At 39.3% G+C, this 18,406-nt stretch overlaps 1 protein-coding gene across 2 annotated transcripts in view; it reads right to left on the minus strand.

Annotated features, from left to right (window-relative positions):
• Positions 1-18,406, minus strand: part of LOC126353476 (DNA ligase 1) — a 108,778-nt gene that overhangs the window by 73,465 nt on the left and 16,907 nt on the right. For both annotated transcript variants that reach the window (XM_050002766.1, XM_050002767.1), the window contains exons 2-5: positions 13,085-13,156; positions 12,714-12,824; positions 5,961-6,139; positions 3,565-3,641 (exon numbers count right to left, since the gene is read on the minus strand). In XM_050002766.1, coding sequence (XP_049858723.1) covers positions 3,565-3,641; positions 5,961-6,139; positions 12,714-12,824; positions 13,085-13,156 — 439 coding nt within the window. The remainder of the gene's footprint in view (positions 1-3,564; positions 3,642-5,960; positions 6,140-12,713; positions 12,825-13,084; positions 13,157-18,406) is intronic.

Here is an 18,406-nt window from a genome sequence, read left to right on the forward strand (position 1 = left end):
TGATAGCGTAATCTATTAATGCTGTAGTAATAGTACCACAGAATACAGGTGTTTTGTTTGAACCACGATCAGACATGGTAGTTTCAACAACTAATGCAAAACTTGTCCTCAAGTACAATCCAAGTGAAATCCAGCAACAGTTCAATTCTGTAAAGAAGCAAATTGACCTAATTCATTCTGTTAAGGGTAATGATATAATTTTATAAATGGGTACATCTTGGTATAATAACTGGATCACAGCCAAAGTGCAGGTAGTCTACATTTGCTAATTATGAGCAAGAGATTTACTGCATTTTAAAGCTTTTGCCACACAAAACTTTAATTAGGCATAAACGTGTCTGGTTTGATTTTGGGAGGAGTATCCTTCGTACTGTATTTGGTACTTTAACTAGTCAAGATCTACTGGAAGTTAAAGGCAAAATATTAGCTCTTGAACAACAGTCAAGTACAGATTCAACTAACCTCTCTCATGTAATTATCATATTAAAGAATATGCAAAGAACCATTAATAACCACACAGTTTTCATTGAACAGATAGAAAGCAATTTATCTCACATTTCCATGTACTTCGTAATGAAACAAATGCAAATATCCAATAACTATCCCAAGGATTAAATGGTGTGAGTGAACACTTAAACACTCTTTTGTTAAGGATTACTGATGTTTATCAAAGGCTAGAATTGATGCAATTAACTAAAGAAAAGCCTTAGAAAGCAGTTCAAATGATTGATTGAGCAGTGTACTACTACACATCCAGAACAATTTTTACAGATTCTACAACCAACTGAACGAAAGCTAGATGCATCATATACTATTATATAACCTGTTAACTCTTACAATTTATATGCTTATTACAAGTTAACCAACACACACTCATTGATGATTGAAGATGAGTTAACTGTTACTGTTTCTATTACCATCACTAGATCAAAGCATAATTTTGAAATGTATAAGATTTATACTTACCCTGTGAAATGGAGACAGGCAGGTATTCATGTAAAGTATGTACTGAATGATTATCTACTGATCTGCAGGGATCAAAGATATTTTGTGTCCCTAAATGAAAATTATTTGCATATGTTTAAACATAGTCATAAGTTAATTTGCCCCGAATCGTCAGTATTCTTAGGCAGTAGAATATACAGTTGTGAGAAAGAATTATTTATGAATCATCACCCAAGAAATGATTGCCCTAGAATTTTAACGCATATTTATCATCCATTTCTTAAACAATGTTCTGAAGGTATAATTTTCTGATTCAAATCCACCCTTGATGTCACTTTTACATGTAAAAACTATGATACACCAGAGCTACCCTTTATACTCAAATTGAACAATAGTGGATTAATCTTGACTGCCACACATTATGATTTATCATGTGAACTATTTGATATGCCTAGTGTGTTGCCAACTACATTTCATGCAACTAGACATATGCCATTAACTAGAATGTTATCTGTTGATTACAATGGTTTATATCTACTAAAATATGGAAAACATTCCTTATAAAGTTTTTCTAAAGACAATAATTTAATTAAGGACAGCCATGAAAATGGAATCTCATCCAATAATGAGTTAAATTTCATTGAAGCAGCAAATAGAATTAAGTCCTTCGATTCCTCCAGTAATATTAATGCATACTTGATTGTCAGTATTGCATTTTTTATTGCTCTTAATAATTTGTCTTTTGTCAACAGCATTTGTCATGTTTGAAATTGTCATCTTGTAGGCACATCTCTCTGTACCGAACGTTACTGTGTCTGCAAATAAAATACACGTTTGCAATGCCTTCTGATGCCACAAATGGTGAAATAGATTCATAGCGCTCAGGAGGTTGTTTTGAGCCACCTATGGTTGCTCTTTTTCTCTGGTGAGAGTGATGTAAGGGTCAACGGTTTGCGCGCAGGTGTACAGTACGTCAACATGCACTCACCAGCTGACCTGTCTGGAATGCTGACGATTCGTTTGGTCAGTAGACGCGCGTCCGGCCACACTGTGACGGGGAGTATGCGACTGGCCGCCGTGCACAGTACGCCATATTAACTAACGCGGCCTCAGGCGCGAATATGTCTCTCTTCTTAGCTCATCATGGAGCCTTTCATTAAAACCGTAATTAGCCGGTGTTAAGATTTCAGACACAGTGATGATGGGTGCGCGTAGCATGTGTGCTTTATAATCCGCCTTTGTTAATAAAACTGTTTAAACTTACTTCTCGTGTTCGTGTATTGCTGTACCTCAAGGACCCACCACTTACAAATCCTGACAAAATATTCGTGTAAACATCAACAGGGGCAACAACACAAACTATACCCCCTTATATGTGATTCGATTATGAAGTAATTCTCACACAGTCAAATAACATGTAACAACTTACGTGTAACTAGTCAGTTCCATTACATCAACTGTTACCTTTAATTCTCCACACAATTTTCTCTACACATTCTCAATTTACAGTCAAATTCCTCTTATTCATTTCACATCTGCAATCTGTAAAAGTGATCGAGTGGAGAAAAATAGAAAAATGAATATAAGGCAATAGAAATTAACTTGTGCCTACATTACTTTCGTCATTACAAATGTTTCATTTCCCCATACAGTATGTTAATTTATGAGAGACAACTGTTGTACAAGAAACAGAACATTCTCAATAGAGCTCTGGTCCCAGGATTACGCAATTACGAGAACCTTGCAAACATTTATCAATACGAAAAGAATGGTTTTCAAATTACAGTTCTCTGGGAAAAGAATCTGGTATGCGGAAACAATACATGAGCGTTGTTCAGGAGGTAAGTTCTGATCGGTCGCGAAATGAAAACCACTGGGAAAATCCAGTAAAGCTTTGCACAGATGTGTACGGCAGTGTGTCTAGTATGATCATCAATTGTGTCATGTTGCTCTTTTCAGTTTTGAGTGAACAGTGAGCAAGTAAAGATGCGTAGGGAATAGCATCTCCCACCAAGTATGAGGGCCTGGTTAGAGATTTCGCCTGTGTCATGCACTCCACATAACACAACTGTCGAGCAGTTCCTTCTTCATGCCAATTCTCAGCCGCACATTGCAGGGGCAATGAAGACGCTCCTGCAGTGTTTCTGATGAGAAGTGTTTGATCACCCACAACACAGTCCGTAACTGGCTCCCCACGTGTCTCATCTCTGCTCACAAGAACCAGAGGCTACGAAAACAAATTTTTTTCACAGACGAGCTGCAGACCAGTCCAGATAAGTGGCCAAAAACACAGACGGCTGCTTTCTATTATGAGGATATTGGAAAGTTGATATAACACTATGACAAAACTTGAAGTTGGAGCAGTGAGTACATGGAGAATTAGGTAGAAGGTGCATGTAGCTGTTGCAAATAAAACGTTTCTTGTTTTCACTGTGGTTTCCATTTTGCAACCGATCGGAACTTACTTTCTGGACAGCCCTCGTACTATGAGTCTTGCTACAGAAAGAAAACAATGACTTTTTTGTGATCTCTAAAATTAGAGCTTCAGTTGCAAGATTTAGTGATAATATTTACTGAACTGTCAAACTTTATATAACAGTCTCGTGACTCTGTCCTTACATTTGCTTCTGGGGTAGATGCTTTAATAGATGCATCAGTAGCACTGTTCTTGGCAGTACTTCCAACAGACTCTGCATCTGAAAACAACAGTATTTTGCTTTAATTTTATGTAGAAGTTAATTAAAAACATAAAAAGCCATCAATTTCATGACAATATCATCTACCTTTTACTGTTTTGCAATTAGTTGAGTATTTGCAATTAGTTCATTGCTCATATCTCTCACTTGCAAGAGATGGATACATGTTGTGAATACAATATTTTTGTGTGTTATTGCAGTCATCATAACTACTCACTTTCATTTTTCCTCATTTCTTTAAAACCATAATTTCTTTTTAATGAATAAACATTCATCCTGAAATTGCTGTAATATGCAACAATGTATACCCACTACTAGCCATCAACTGTGTAGCAAAATTAGCAACCAGAACAAATGTCACAAGTAAAAGGGCTGTGCATGTGATATGCATATTATGGCTTGGCGATACAGAACATGGCCTGCATAGACTGAGGCATTTGGTAGTAGAGGAGGCCATTATGAGAGATGGTGGCTTCAACAAAGTGTTAATAGTTGTGTCATTTGTGGAATTTTCGTGGCAGCAGATAATTTTGCAATAAGACATAGGAGATGGTATCTTTGAGCGAGTCATTCTGCCTGCTTGATTTCTTCTGGAAAATAGGTTGTGACAGTTATCATACAATATAATTACATTTCATTTTCTGTTACAGGATACAAATTTCGTAGAGAAATGAGCAGCTCATATTAAGGCTGCAACACTCTGCAAAGAAAGATAATGTGTGGTCCATGAAGTCAATATGAAGTAAAAATTCAAATATGTTTACAGCCTTGTGTATCACATGAAAATAGCTCTTTTATAGCATTATTTTATGTCACAAGAAAGTTTTAAGGGACCACTTCACATAATAATTGGGTGCATTGAGAAGCACTCAACAAACAAGAAAACCAACTGAGACAAACAAAAGACCTACCTCTTGCTTGAGACAAGTTTCACCCTTTGCAGTCTCCTGTGCCTCACACAAAAGTCAATTTTTCCCATTTAATTTTTACTGCAGCCTGAGTGACAATACCTCTCCCTGTAGCAGATTCCTTTGAAACATTCTTGTAGTTTACATCACCTTTGCTAGACAAGATGTACTATTTGATAAGCTTGTTGGTCCGCATGTTTCCACTGGGAGCACTATACACTGAATTCCATGGCAAATCAATTGTTCAATAAAGTTCCCACATCTGGCAGCAGTAAGTACGTGGCAACATTAATTAAATGCACCCTCCTTGTGATTGAACCAATACAACAAAATGCACTTAAAAGGCAGCTTTACTGCTGTAATCTTCTGCTGCAGGCTGGATTCTGTGTAATTAAGTCTTTACAACTTGTTTAGCGATGGCAACAGCATGTACAAATTTTAAATAATGGGTCACTCCATATCAAGGGTGACCAGGGGTCCCCCACTCGACCATTTCCAAATCTAATGAAATTTGGCGTTCTATATGGTCTTTGATGATCGTATACCAAATTTCAGTCCACTATCTTCAGTGGTTGAATTTTTAGCAGCTTTTAAAGAGGGGCTACTCATCTTCACATCACATACGAAGTTGAAAATGTGCTAAGTTTGCCTGGCTTTTTTAGAAGTTCTAGGAAACATTTGATCATTTGCTTTAATACACATAGACACCTTTTTATGCTGCATCACGCCATGGAAAAAATTAGGGATTTAGTCACACCTCAAAATGTATACAAGCCTATAAAGTGGCTAAAAAGTTTGTCACGCTATTCTGAGACTCAAGGTTTGATCGAACACTACTACTTTTAACATGAATGAACCAATCACACCAAAACTTGTGTGTGTGTGTGTGTGTGTGTGTGTGTGTGTGTGTGTGTGTGTGTGTGTGTGTGTGTGCGCGCGTGTGTACACCTGTCCTTTTTTCCCCCCTAATCCGCTCCCGGGATTGGAATGACTCCCTACCCTCTCCCTTAAAACCCACATCCTTTCGTCTTTCCCTCTCCTTCCCTCTTTCCTGAAGAAGCAACCGTCGGTTGCGAAAGCTAGAAATTCTGTGTGTGTGTTTTATTTATTGTGCCTATCTACCGGCGCTTTCCCGCTTGGTAAGTCTTGGAATCTTTGTTTTTAATATATTTTTCCCATGTGGAAGTTTCTTTCAATATTAGTTTTTTCCCACAAATGTGGTTGACTGGCAGAACTGTCAGTGATGAGAAACACCCAATATCAAAATAAAGTTGGTCAATTCAATTTAATATGCCTTATATGTCGTCTATGACAGGAAATAATTACTTTGTGATTTTACCATAAGTACAACCAAGTGATTATGTATGTATTTTTTTTCCTTCCAGTGCAAAATATTTTATGCAATACTCACCATCATCAGTACTGGCATCTCTCTCTGCTGTTTCAGCACCACCATTCTCAATAGGTTTCTGTTTTTCATTTTTCTTATCAAGTGACACACCTTTATTACTTTTGGTGGCTGTTTTTTCACAGTTGAGAATCTGATCTGATTTGTCACTTAAAGCTGCCTTCTTTGTGGTTGGGGGTGACCTTGATTATGAAAATAATTAAAAGAGTTAACTGAACAATCTGACCAAAGTTGCTATTAAATCTGAAGGAACAAACTACAGGAAAATAGAAGAAGACAACAACACATTTTTAAATACAACAAACAATTTTTCAAGAGAAACGGCAATTTCAATCATGCTGATGGGGGGGGGGGGGGGGGGGGGGGGAGGCACCAGGATGAGAAGGGCTTGTCTGTTGAAGGGAGATGACGAGGGGAAGGGGCTAGCACAAAGAGAGAGCAGTAGATGAAAGTTAAAGTTACGTCCTACTCTCTCTGACACTACACCGTCCTTCCGTATCTTTCTCTCTCCTCGATCCACAACAGGTAGATCTCTCTCACCTTGGCATCTAAGTGACCTTCCAAAACTGACCCTCATTGCTCTGCAAAGAAGAAGGAACTATTAGTTCAAAAAGCTATGATGGTATTTGTACATCAGGGAGGGGAAAAAAATCCTGAGCTTCCAGGTTAAAAATACACTTTTTCCAGATGAATATACACTATACCCCATGTGGTAGTATATTTTTTCCACGTTAAGTGACAACATACTGTCCCTCGAAGCTGTAAAACTTTCTAATCTTTCGAATAGTAAAGATTTTGTACATTGGCTTAGAACTTCCTGACACTTTATGTCACGAAACCTAGCAAAAACTCAAAGCTTTTAGAAGATATCTTTGACACGTGGCAGCATGTGTATTGAATATTTTCGTATAACGAAAGCATAAAAACGGATTTCACCAAATATAGCAAGGCAGCTTCCAAAGCACTGAAATGGATCGCGTTATGTGAAGCCCTTTTGTCAGCCAATCATAGCTCATGTCAAGTAATCTCACCAGCCAATAACATCAGGTATTCAAGGCTATCGGAAATGTGATGTACTCAGCTGACATAAACATCAGTGTTAGTAGCGCAAACACCAAAAGTTCATGGTTTAAATTAATATACAAACAGTATAGCTTGACAAAAAGCTAAGCTTTCACATATAATGCTGGTCATCAAAAATGGTTTGCAGTTTTTTTTCCGAGGGTGCGGTTAGGCAGTATCCTTACAGCACACCTTAAATTGCTGCAGCTGAATTTTTCTGACAAGCACAATTTTAAGTTTCACCAGACATTTCATGGGTTACCTGGCTAAATATATGTTCCACCAAGCACTTCATTTTTTTTTTTTTTTTTTTTTTTTCATAGCAAGCCAATTACATGTGTAATTGCTCCAGAATTCACATCACATTTATTTTCAAAAGATAATTACACTTTTTGCCAACAATATTGCATAATTTGTAATCTATGAAAGAACTAAACAAAATATGAAAAACACCTTCCTTGATGCTTGGTCTTTTTTAACATGTGTTACCCTTAAAGACATATAAAACACAAATGTACCAGTAAAATTGTAAATAATGGCATAAACGGCTAGTCTTCCGTGCCCAAAATTTTTCTATGCGGCTGGTCCTCAAACTGTTAATTCTTGACTAAGTGTCAAAAACTCCATGATTTAAGAAATTCAACGCACATTCTCAAACCTAACATAATTCATTTTTCATAAATGGAAATTTGCTTTGAAAGTAACACTTCTCAAACCACCATACGCACTATTTTCTGGCAACCAATTAGAAATATAAACAGTTGTGATGCCACACTCATCGATGGCAGTTTATTGTTACAAAGTACTGCACAGTATTTGTCCTAACCCATGCAGGTGGGCCCGGGTTCGATTCCCGGCTAGGTTGGTGATTTTCTCCACTCGGGGACTGGGTACTGTGTTGACCTCATCATCATTTCATCCCCATCACCAGCGAAGTTGCCCAATGTGGCACTGACTGAAATAAGACTTGCGTTTGGTAGCCGAATTTCATCGGATGGGGCCTCCCACCCAACAATGTCATACGCTCATTTCAATTTTTTTTTCTTTTTTGTCCTGAAGCCTTTGACACATTTGGCTGTCGGCAAACACTTGGGTGTGTGGTGTATTTTGTCGTTGTAAATGGCAAATTTTCTTTGCAACTGAAGTTTTATTTTAGTGTTATTCTCTCTCTGTTATTGTCTCATTTATCTTTTATTGCTGCAGAATTATTCTGCAGTAGCAGACTAAGGCAAAATCAGTTCGCACCAATCAAAATTACATACAGTAAATAATGCAGCACCTCTTGAAGATTAGTACTGGTTAGCAATTTTATCTCATAATTTTATAGTTAAAGAAAATTATGTTTTTTTTTTTTTATACAATTAAAATGTATTACATATAATAACCACACAACCATTCTAGTTGGGAGAGAGGAATAAAGATAAAAATTTCAGAAAGACTGAAACCGCACTAAACGTAAGAGTTAATAACTTGATACCTCATGTCTAGATGATTCAGCTGACTATGAATACTAAGAAATTAATATTTGAAACATGGTAAATCTAAACCACAGATGATTGGTCGATTCGGGGGAGTGGACCAAACAGTGAAGTCATTGGACCCACGAGATTAGGGAAGGATGGTGAAGGAAGTCAGACGTGCCTTTCAAAGGAACCATCCCGGCATTTGCCTGAAGCGATTTAGGGAAATCATGGAAAACCTAACTCAGGATGGCCGGACGCGAGTTCGAGCCACTGTCCTTCCAAATGCGAGTCCAGTGTGCTAACAAATGAGTCACCTCACCCGGTTTAAATCACAAATAAAATACTGTATCAAGGAGTCAAAATGATAATACTACATCTACATCCACATTCATAATGTGCAAGCCACTGTACGGTGCATGGCGGCAGGTACCCTGTACGACTACTAGTTATTTCCTTTCCTGTTGCCCGTCCAAATAGTGAGGGAAAAATGGCTGTCTACAGGCCTCCATACAAGCCTAATTTCTCTATCTTATATTCGTAGTCCTCAAGCAAAATGTACGTTGGCAGCAGTACAATTATTCTGCCATCAACTTGAAATGCCAGTTTTCTAAATTTTCTCGACCGTGTTCCTGGAAAATAACATCACCTTATCTACACAGATTCCATTTTAAGTTCCATAAGCATCTTTGTAATACCTGAGTTTTGTTCAAACTTATTTGTAACAAATCTAGCCTCTTTAATCTGATCCAGTGCAGATCCCATACACTCGAGCAATATTCTTCGCCTACAATCATTACATGCTTGTTCCGTTTCATACTGCTACGAAATGTCACTCCTAGATATTTAAGCTGTGTTGTTATCATGCACCACATTAATATTGCTGTATTTGTTAATTATGGATTGTTTTTCCTACTTATCTCCATTAACTTATATTTTTCTATGTTTAGGTCTGGCTTCCACTAATCACACTAACTACAAATTTTGTCTAAGTTGTCTTATATCCTACTACAGTCATTCAACCATGACACTTTCCCATACACAACTACTTTATCAGCAAACATCTGCAGATTGCTGCTCACTCCGTTCATCGGACCATTTACATATATAGAATACAACAGCAGTCCTATCACACTTCCTTGGGGCACTCTCAACAATACCACTGTCTCTAACGAACACTCACTGTTAAGGATTATGTACTGGGTTCTGCTTCTTACAAAGTCTTCAAGCCAATCAAATATCTGTAAACCTACTCCATATGCTTGTACCTTCATTAACAGTCTGCAGTGAGGCATGGTATCAAATGCTTTTCATAAATCTAGAAATATGGATTATGCTTGTTGCCCTTCATCCTCAGTTCACAGGATATCGTGTGAGAAAAAGGCAAGCTGAGTTTTGCATGAGCGATGTTTTCTAAAACCACACTGATTCGTGGACAAGCTCTTGTATCTCTCAAACATGTTCAACAATTCTGCAGCAAACCGATGTCAAGGATTCTGGTGTGTAATTTTGTGAGTCCATTCTTTTACCCTTCCTATACAAAAAAAGTCACCTGTGCTTTCTCCTGACACTTGAGACTTTGTGCTGGGCGAGAGATTAACAATAACTGCAAACTATGTAAGGGGCCAATGCCAACGAGTACTCTTTGTAAAACTGAAGTGGGATTCCACCCACACCAGGTGACCAATTTGATTTCAGCTCTTTCAGTTGTTCCTCTATGTCACGGATGCCTGTTACTATGTCCTCCATACGGGGTTCTGTGCGATGATGAAATGACCATATGCCCGTACAATTCTCCTATGTCAACGATTTTTAAAAAGCAAAATTTATAGCTTTGGCTTTCCTTTTGATACTTTCTATTGTCACACCACACTGTTCAACAAGTGACTGGATAGAAGCCTTAGAACTGCTTAGTAATTTTAAGTAGGACCAGAATTTTCTCAGGTTCTCCGAAAGATCTTTTGCTAGGTGGTAATTGTATGCTTCATGCAATGATCTTTTTACGGATGCACAAATCTCTAATAACTTTAGTGTGTCATCATTTCCAAATTCTCTTTTGAACCAAGAGGGCAATAGCCTTTGCTTTCTCAGCATTTTCCTGATTTGACTGTTAAACCCTAGTGGGTCTTTTCCATCCTTAATCAACTTCGTCAGCACATACCTCTCCAGAGCAAGATTTACAATCTGTTTAAACTTTGTCCATAATTCTTCCCTCTATGTCCATCTAACTAGGTTGCTAATAACTGCTTATTTTCTCTTTCTAGCATAGTAGAAAGTGACAACGTTTACATCAATGAAGAGATTAATATCTGTAATCATTGTTCAATAATAATTGTTCAAATTTGTACAGCTACTTACGCATTTACTGATCACATCACCTTAGCTAACAAATATTGCTAGAGAAATCTTTATTCATGTGAGTTAAACGTTTTACTGTGTCACTAATAATATTCTTTTACAGAACCCACTGGATCTAATGGCGTAATGAGTAATGGCGAAAGGCAAGTACCTTTTGTGGGCATGGGAGGAGTAATGCAGAGAAAGACAGAAAGAAAATGTAGTATTAAGCGCAAGAAAGTGGAAAGGACACTGGAGGAGATCTAAGCCAGGGTGAATGTCAAAACTATTGATTTGCTGGATAGGCACTTTCCTTATGCTGGGATGGAGGATCCATGTGTGAAAGATACTCGTATTATTGTGTTTCCTCATTTGTCATTTTCCACAACACTCCTCCCCAGTCCAAACTTTGCACGTACTACAAAAGTGTGCTTACTTTTCCCCACCAACCAGTCATAACAAGGGCACAGAATTACTAACGAAATACACTGAGATGATAGCAATGTGAAGAAGAATGAACAAATCATTCATTCCAAACCGTGGTAAAAAAAAAAAGGAAATTGAAAATAATATCACTATGTGTCAATATGAGAAGAGATCAAGTTGTGGGAAATAGTACTAGGAAGATGGCTATAAGCAGAAAGTTTGGAAAAGAACGGAGAAGTTACATGGTGTTTACGTAGAGTGATTTTCAAATAACATGATTACTCTACTTTAGAGGTTTAAAACAGATTCAAAGCTAGTCATAACAGGACAATAGTAGTGCAATGTGGTGTTAAAATTCAGATGTTAGCAATGATGCTTGGTATTTCAGAGAAAAAACACCATCAAGTAAACTGAAACAAAATGTTAAGTAAAGACAAGAGCCAACTGTGATCAACTAAGATCAACTGCAATTACTTTATAATGATATTGAACTACGAACTAAAAAAAATGCCAAAAATAATTTAAACAAAATTCAAAGTTATCTCTTGTAAAATTAATATGCAAAAAAGTGATAGTAATAACAATACAGCCCACTACAAAGACACAGAATTAATATTATTAACTACAATCAAACTGTACTGTAAGTCAGTCAACAAAAATAATTAAGACACTGTTATGGATATACATTTCACATAATTCTGATACGATAACTGTAGTATTTCGACATGCTAACCGATTCAGACTCATTGCAATGAACTGTAAAACCAAATTACATAACCACATTTGTAAAAGCATTGAAATGTTAATGTAAATTCAAATAAATTTTGACTGAAACAATGTACAATGTAACTTTGCAATTGATAGTATTTATGTGAGGAGTAAAGACAGTAGCCATGGAATAGGACTTCTACATCATGTTTTAGGCACAAAACCCGTGTCACTTTTATGAGTTTTGTGAGGCAATAAACTTATTTTAAGAGTATTTCGACAGTTTCAACTACATTCTCTATTTCATTAACTCAACAAAAATTGCTTGACATACAGAAATTGGACCCAGATGTTATTGCAGGTGGAGGAAATGTACAGACTTAAATCAAGATTGTTGATCAACAAGTTAAGTAGTTGAATTGTAACCTGAAAGCTGGCCACTTATACTGACATACCAGAGTATCTAGTGCTAATTATGAAGCATTCTTGTAAGGCAAAACTATCCACAGTTCCAAACATACAACACTTTGCATGCATTTACTGTAACAGTAAATCTGCAGACTGAATAAATACACCAATCATATGAATAGGAGAGTTATATGCTCCCTTCGAGGAACTTTCAACATTTGGTGTAACCGCAACTACAATAATTTTGTATGCCATTTTCTAAATCTCACAGCACAAAATAATAGTGTCTATGGAAACATAAGTTTAAATGAGTTCAGTAGAAATGAAAGAGATCATAAATAACAGAAACACTTACTGTTCAGTTTCTCCTCCACTACCTTCACTATCACTCTCAATTCTACATCTTTTCTTTGTTCTTGTTGCCTTTACTGGTGAGTCAATATTGTCTCCAGGTTTTTCTTCGACACTGGGCAAGAAGATGCATAGACATCGATTTGTATTATTAAAAATTATCTTTGTTTCAACATGTTGCAAACTAAATTTCCAGTTTACAAAACTGTAATTAAAATTAAATTTGCAGAGTGGCTTAATGGAGGCTGAGAGTAATCTGTGTTGCCCACAACAGATATGTTGTAGCTGGTATACTCTCCTTCCATATTTCAAACAATTTTGCATCTTTACTGCATATGTGTTTACTAATAGCACAATGTGTATACCATTACATACCAGTTCTTTTTATCTGGTACCTCTTCATGTTTTTCACTGTCTGCCTGTTGAGGTTTGACCTTGAAAAATGATCTGTAAAAAGTTGTTTACAGTATTAATAGACAATCTCTAAAGGAAACTGCACACATTAAAAATATGTTTTAAAAATTATATTTTATAATTAGAAATTTAACATGAGAATGCAAAAAGTATGATTATCAGTACACACAACACAAAACAATATTGAACCACTTGCTCAGGAAATGCAATGCGCCAATGAAAAAAATTAAAAAGAAAACCAAATTCTTCCACTTCTCAGCTCCATCTATCCAATAAATAATTTTCAGAATAGATTTTATCTATGCACCTAGAATAAAACTGAATATGAATACTATTCATATCAGTATGCAGTCACATAACAATCCAATGAGATGTTTTATTTTACTAAAATCAATTTGTATATACGACATGGAAGTATGAGAAAATGAGGAAGAACACAAAAATGATTTGGCACCAGAATACAACGATTACTTTCATGCACACAGTTCTGACAATGTTGTCCATGAGTGACATCAAGGCACGACTAGCAATGATGGCTTCATATTCAAGTACTCGGTAAGATCATCAGCATTACATACATGACAACTATCTGAACATTCTAAATGCTTTCAAAAACAAACTCCACATAACAACAAATTTTCATTTATAATATACTGTAATTTCAAAACTGCTACTGTTAAAGTGTATGAAATGGAGGAATCAGAAGGAAGTTTAAGGATTAATTGAAGCATTCGATACTGCTGCATCAAATCGCAACCAAACTGTCACCTTCAACCTAACTTACACTTTCAACTTCATTACAGATCAGTAAGTCGTCATATATAAAATTACATATTGACATTTACTGGCTTCGCCAACTCTTAACCAACCTGCAACCTTCTAATGAAAGACAGTCAAATGAAATATAGACCTCAAGAGATGCTGCAGACCAGTCTGTCACAGCAACCTACATTTCAAAAACTAATATACACTTAACAGAAATTTTGTCAGTGCTTTGACATCACACGCCAAATAACCATTACATTACAGGGCTGACAAGCATTTCTATTTGATGCAATGAATGGCATCATCCCTTAACCATGCAAACACAAGTCAACAAATATGATGACGATGACGACATTTGGTTTGTGAGACACTCAACTGCGCAGTTATCAGTGCCCTTACAAATTCCCAACCATTGCTCAGTCCTGTCTCACCACTTTCATGAATGAAGATGAAATGATAAGGACAGCACAAACACCCTGTCATCTCGAAGGAGGTGACAATCCCTGACCCCGCAGGGAATCGAACCTGGGACCCCATGCTCCGGAAGTGATAACGCGACCACGAGCTGCAGATTCAACAAATATGAGTAGGAAAAACAATCCTGTAATGTTTGAATACAGTATTAATGGTGTGCTGCTTGACACTGTCATGTTGTTCAAAAATATTTACGCCTAATGTCACAAAGCAATATGAAATGGAACAAGCACAGTAGCTTAGAAGGCGAATGCTCAACTTCAGTTTATTGGGAGAATTTGATGAAAATGAAGCTCATCTATAAAGAAAATTATGTATTGAACATTTGTGCAATCCACTCTTCAGTACTGTTGAAGCATTTGGGATTCATATCAGGTTGCATTAAAGGAAGACACCAATGCTATTCAGATATGTGCCAGCTAGATTTGTTACTGGTGGGTTCAACCAACATGCAAGTATTGTGGAGGTGCTTCATGAACTCAAATGAGAATCCCTGGAGGGGAGACTTTTTTTTCGTGAAACAATACTGACAAAATTTAGAGTGCTGGCGTTTGCAGGGGGGGGGACATGGGATACAGGACAAAGGAAGCTGAAAATCACGGCGAAGAGACACAAGGCGGAGCCCAACCGGTGGGCGACACCCTTGGTCTGGGAACAGGATAGAACAGGAAGTATGAGTGGGAGAGGAACAGACAGCGATTGCATAAGAAACCAAAAGGTGGGACCATCAAATTGAAAGGGAGTGGGGGGGGGGGGGGGTGGAGTGTGGGGGGGGGGATCCCAGCTTCAACCAGGAGACTATCAACAGGGCTAGTAGGGAAGGCACCATAGGCCAAAAGGATACCACGATGGTGTATCAGATCCAGGAGGCACAGCCAAACCATAATCCTGACAACCATAATCCAAGTGAGACAGCAGTAAAGCCCAATAAAGGCAGAGAAGTGTGGCAGAAACCATCCACAAACAGAGCAGGGGTGACCAAAGGACAGAGTCCACAAGTCCATCTATAGCAATGAGGAAAAGAAATACACTCAGTACGGAATCTTGTGGGACGCCATTATCCTGGAGCCGTGGAGAGCTAAAAACAGTACCAACCCCAACCCTGAACGACAGGTGGAACTGGAACTGTCAGATAGAAATCGGGAGTGGGCCCCGAAGACCTCACTAATTAAGTGTAAGAAAGATATGATGGCGCCAAGCCGTGTCATACACATTGCGAAGGTTGAAAAATACTGCAACCAAATGGCGGCGCTGGGAAAAAGCCTGCTGAACTGCGGATTCCAAGCAAAGTAAATGATCCATAGGAGGCCATTCCTCTCGGAAGCCACACTGTTAGGGGACAATAGATCCTAAAATTCGTGGACCCAACGAAGCCGACAGGCAACCATCCATTAAAGTAACTTACAACCAACACTTTTCAGACTAATTGGCCGATAGATTTTGACAAACGGGGTTCTTACCAAGCTTAAGTACGGAAATCACATTGCTATCCCTCTGTTGTGAAAGGAAGTCACACTGGAGTCAAATACGGTTAAGCACCCAGAGAAAATGTTGTCTTCCTGGAGCACTGAGATGTCGAAGCAGTAGGTTATGAATGGAGTCTGGGCCAGGGGCCATATCATGATAAGAAGAAAGTGCAGAAACAAGTTCCCATTCAGTGAAAGGTTTGTTGTAAGATTCTGACTGACAAGGAGTAAAACATAAGGTGGAAGCTTCAGCCTGCTGTTTCTAGTGAAGGAAAGCAACCGGATACGAGGTTGATGCTGATGCTGTTGCAAAATGGGTCGCAAGATGTTTCGCAAGAATCAACGGGTCCGTGGAAAGGCCGTCCGGGAGGGCAATAAACTGCCGCTGGCAACCTTGGAAAGAGCGAAGTGTAGTCCATACCTGTGACAGAGGGACAAAGTACTCCCAACACACCCGTTTGCTCCATGTAATTAAGTAACAAGCTTTGGAGTGAAGGCATTTAAAGGTTATACGATCGACGGCGGAAGGGTGCCTCTTAAGGTGTCGCAAAGTTCGACGGGAATCACGGATTGCAATGGCAATGGCTGTACTCCACCACGGGACTTGCCAGCAGCGAAATGGTCCAGATGAGTGTGGGATAGCAAGGCTAGCAGCACGAACAATCGCAGCAGACATGTCACATAGGACATCATCAATACAACCCGACAAACAGGGAGAAAAAACTACCTCTGCAGTATCGGTGCATTCGAAAGACCAACGAGGTAACCTGTCCATTGGGGAGTGGGAAGGTAACAAGAGAATCAATGGGAAATGGTCACTATCGCAAAGGTCGTCGTGTGGTGACCAGTGTAATGAAAGGAGGAGGGAGTGAGAAGAAAGAGAAAGATCAATGGCAGAAAATGTACCATGACCAGCAGTGAAATGGGTAGGGGAGCCATCCTTAAGAAGGCACAAGTCATGGTCTGCAATAAACTGGTCTATGAGAAGACCCCGACTACATGGAAATGCACTGCCCCACAAGGGGTGATGAGCATTAAAATCCCCAAGGAGGAGGGGAAGAGGGAGTTGCTGAAGAAGGGCAGTTAAGGCAGCAGGTGTAAGAGTCCTGTCAGGAGGGAGATACAGATTGCAAACTGTGACCCTAGAGTCCAGGTAGACCCTAACAGCAACCACTTCCAGTGTTGTTTGAAAAGGAATCCATGTGCTAGCAATGTCCATACAGACCTACATACAAACACCAGCCGCAGGGAGCCGACCCGATTTCGGCAGAAAGCACAGAATCCACGGAGGGTCGGATCAGTAAAATGAGATTCCTGTCGAACCACACAAGATGCACAATAAAACAAAATAAGGGATTTCAGCTCCGGAAGGTGACGGTAATATCCATTACAATTCCATTGGATAAGAACAGAATGATGATTCAAATGGGAAAAGAACAGGCTAAAGCCAGTCATGACACCAGGTCACCATCCGTCACCGACAAGGAGGGGCTGACATCCGTGAACAACAGGTAAGAGTAAGGTTGCGAAGGTGGGGACAGGAACTCTGGCGACACCAGAGGCTCCTTATCCCGGGACTTATGTTTCTTCTTCTTTTCTGTTTGAGATCGAGGAGGACTGCACTGCAAAACGGAGCCAGCCGCAGCAAGATCTGGATCAGAAAGAGAGTGAGCAATCTGGGCTCCCACAGACCGTTGTCCTTGTGGTCGTTGTGTGGCAGCAGACCTTCAGCCTGGAAGGTGCCGGGAAGAGGGGTCCTGGGAGGGGAGCCCTTGATTGGCAGATGCCGAAGAAGTGGGACACTTCTCCGGCTGAGGAAGGGGAGCGGCACCCTGAGGGGAGGGTGTGGGAACCGCAGGGGAGGGGGCAAGGAGAGGGGTTCGCGACTGGAGTAAGGAAAGGGGAGGAAGGGGTGAAGATGTAACTAAAGCATAGCTAGATGTCATTGATAGAGGATGAAGACGGGCATGCTTCTTACGAACTACAGTGTAGGTTAGACGATCAAGGGCCTTATACTCCACTATCTTCTTTTCTGTCTTATAAGCCGGGCAATCTGGTGAACACGGAGAATGATTGCTATGACAATTAAAACACACAAGAGGGGGAACACAGGAACTCCCCTCATTGAGTGGACATCCACAGCCCCCACAGAGAGGGGTCTGCGAACAGTGGGAAGACGTGTGTTCAAAACACAAACACTTGAAACATCTCTTAGGTGGCGGGATATAGGCTTCAGGTCACATCGATAAACCATAATCTTGACCTTCTCAGGGAGAGTATCCCTCCAAAGGCCAGGATAAAGGCACCAGTATCAATGTGTCCTTCGGGCCCTTCCAAACACACCGAACAAAGTGAACACCCCGCCGTCCTAGATTGTCCCTAAGTTACTCATCAGTTTGAAGGATGAGGTCCCTGTGAAAAATTACACCTTGAACCATATTCAAAAACTGATGGGGGGTAATGGACACAGGAATTGTGCCAAGTTGTTCACAGGCACGAAGGGCCACAGACTGGGGAGCTAAAGCAGTTTTGGTCAACAACAAACCGGACCGCATCTTGGTCAGAGAGCCCACTTCGT

The sequence above is a fragment of the Schistocerca gregaria genome, chromosome 1, assembly GCF_023897955.1.
Source record: "Schistocerca gregaria isolate iqSchGreg1 chromosome 1, iqSchGreg1.2, whole genome shotgun sequence".
NCBI classification, from domain to species: domain Eukaryota; kingdom Metazoa; phylum Arthropoda; class Insecta; order Orthoptera; family Acrididae; genus Schistocerca; species Schistocerca gregaria.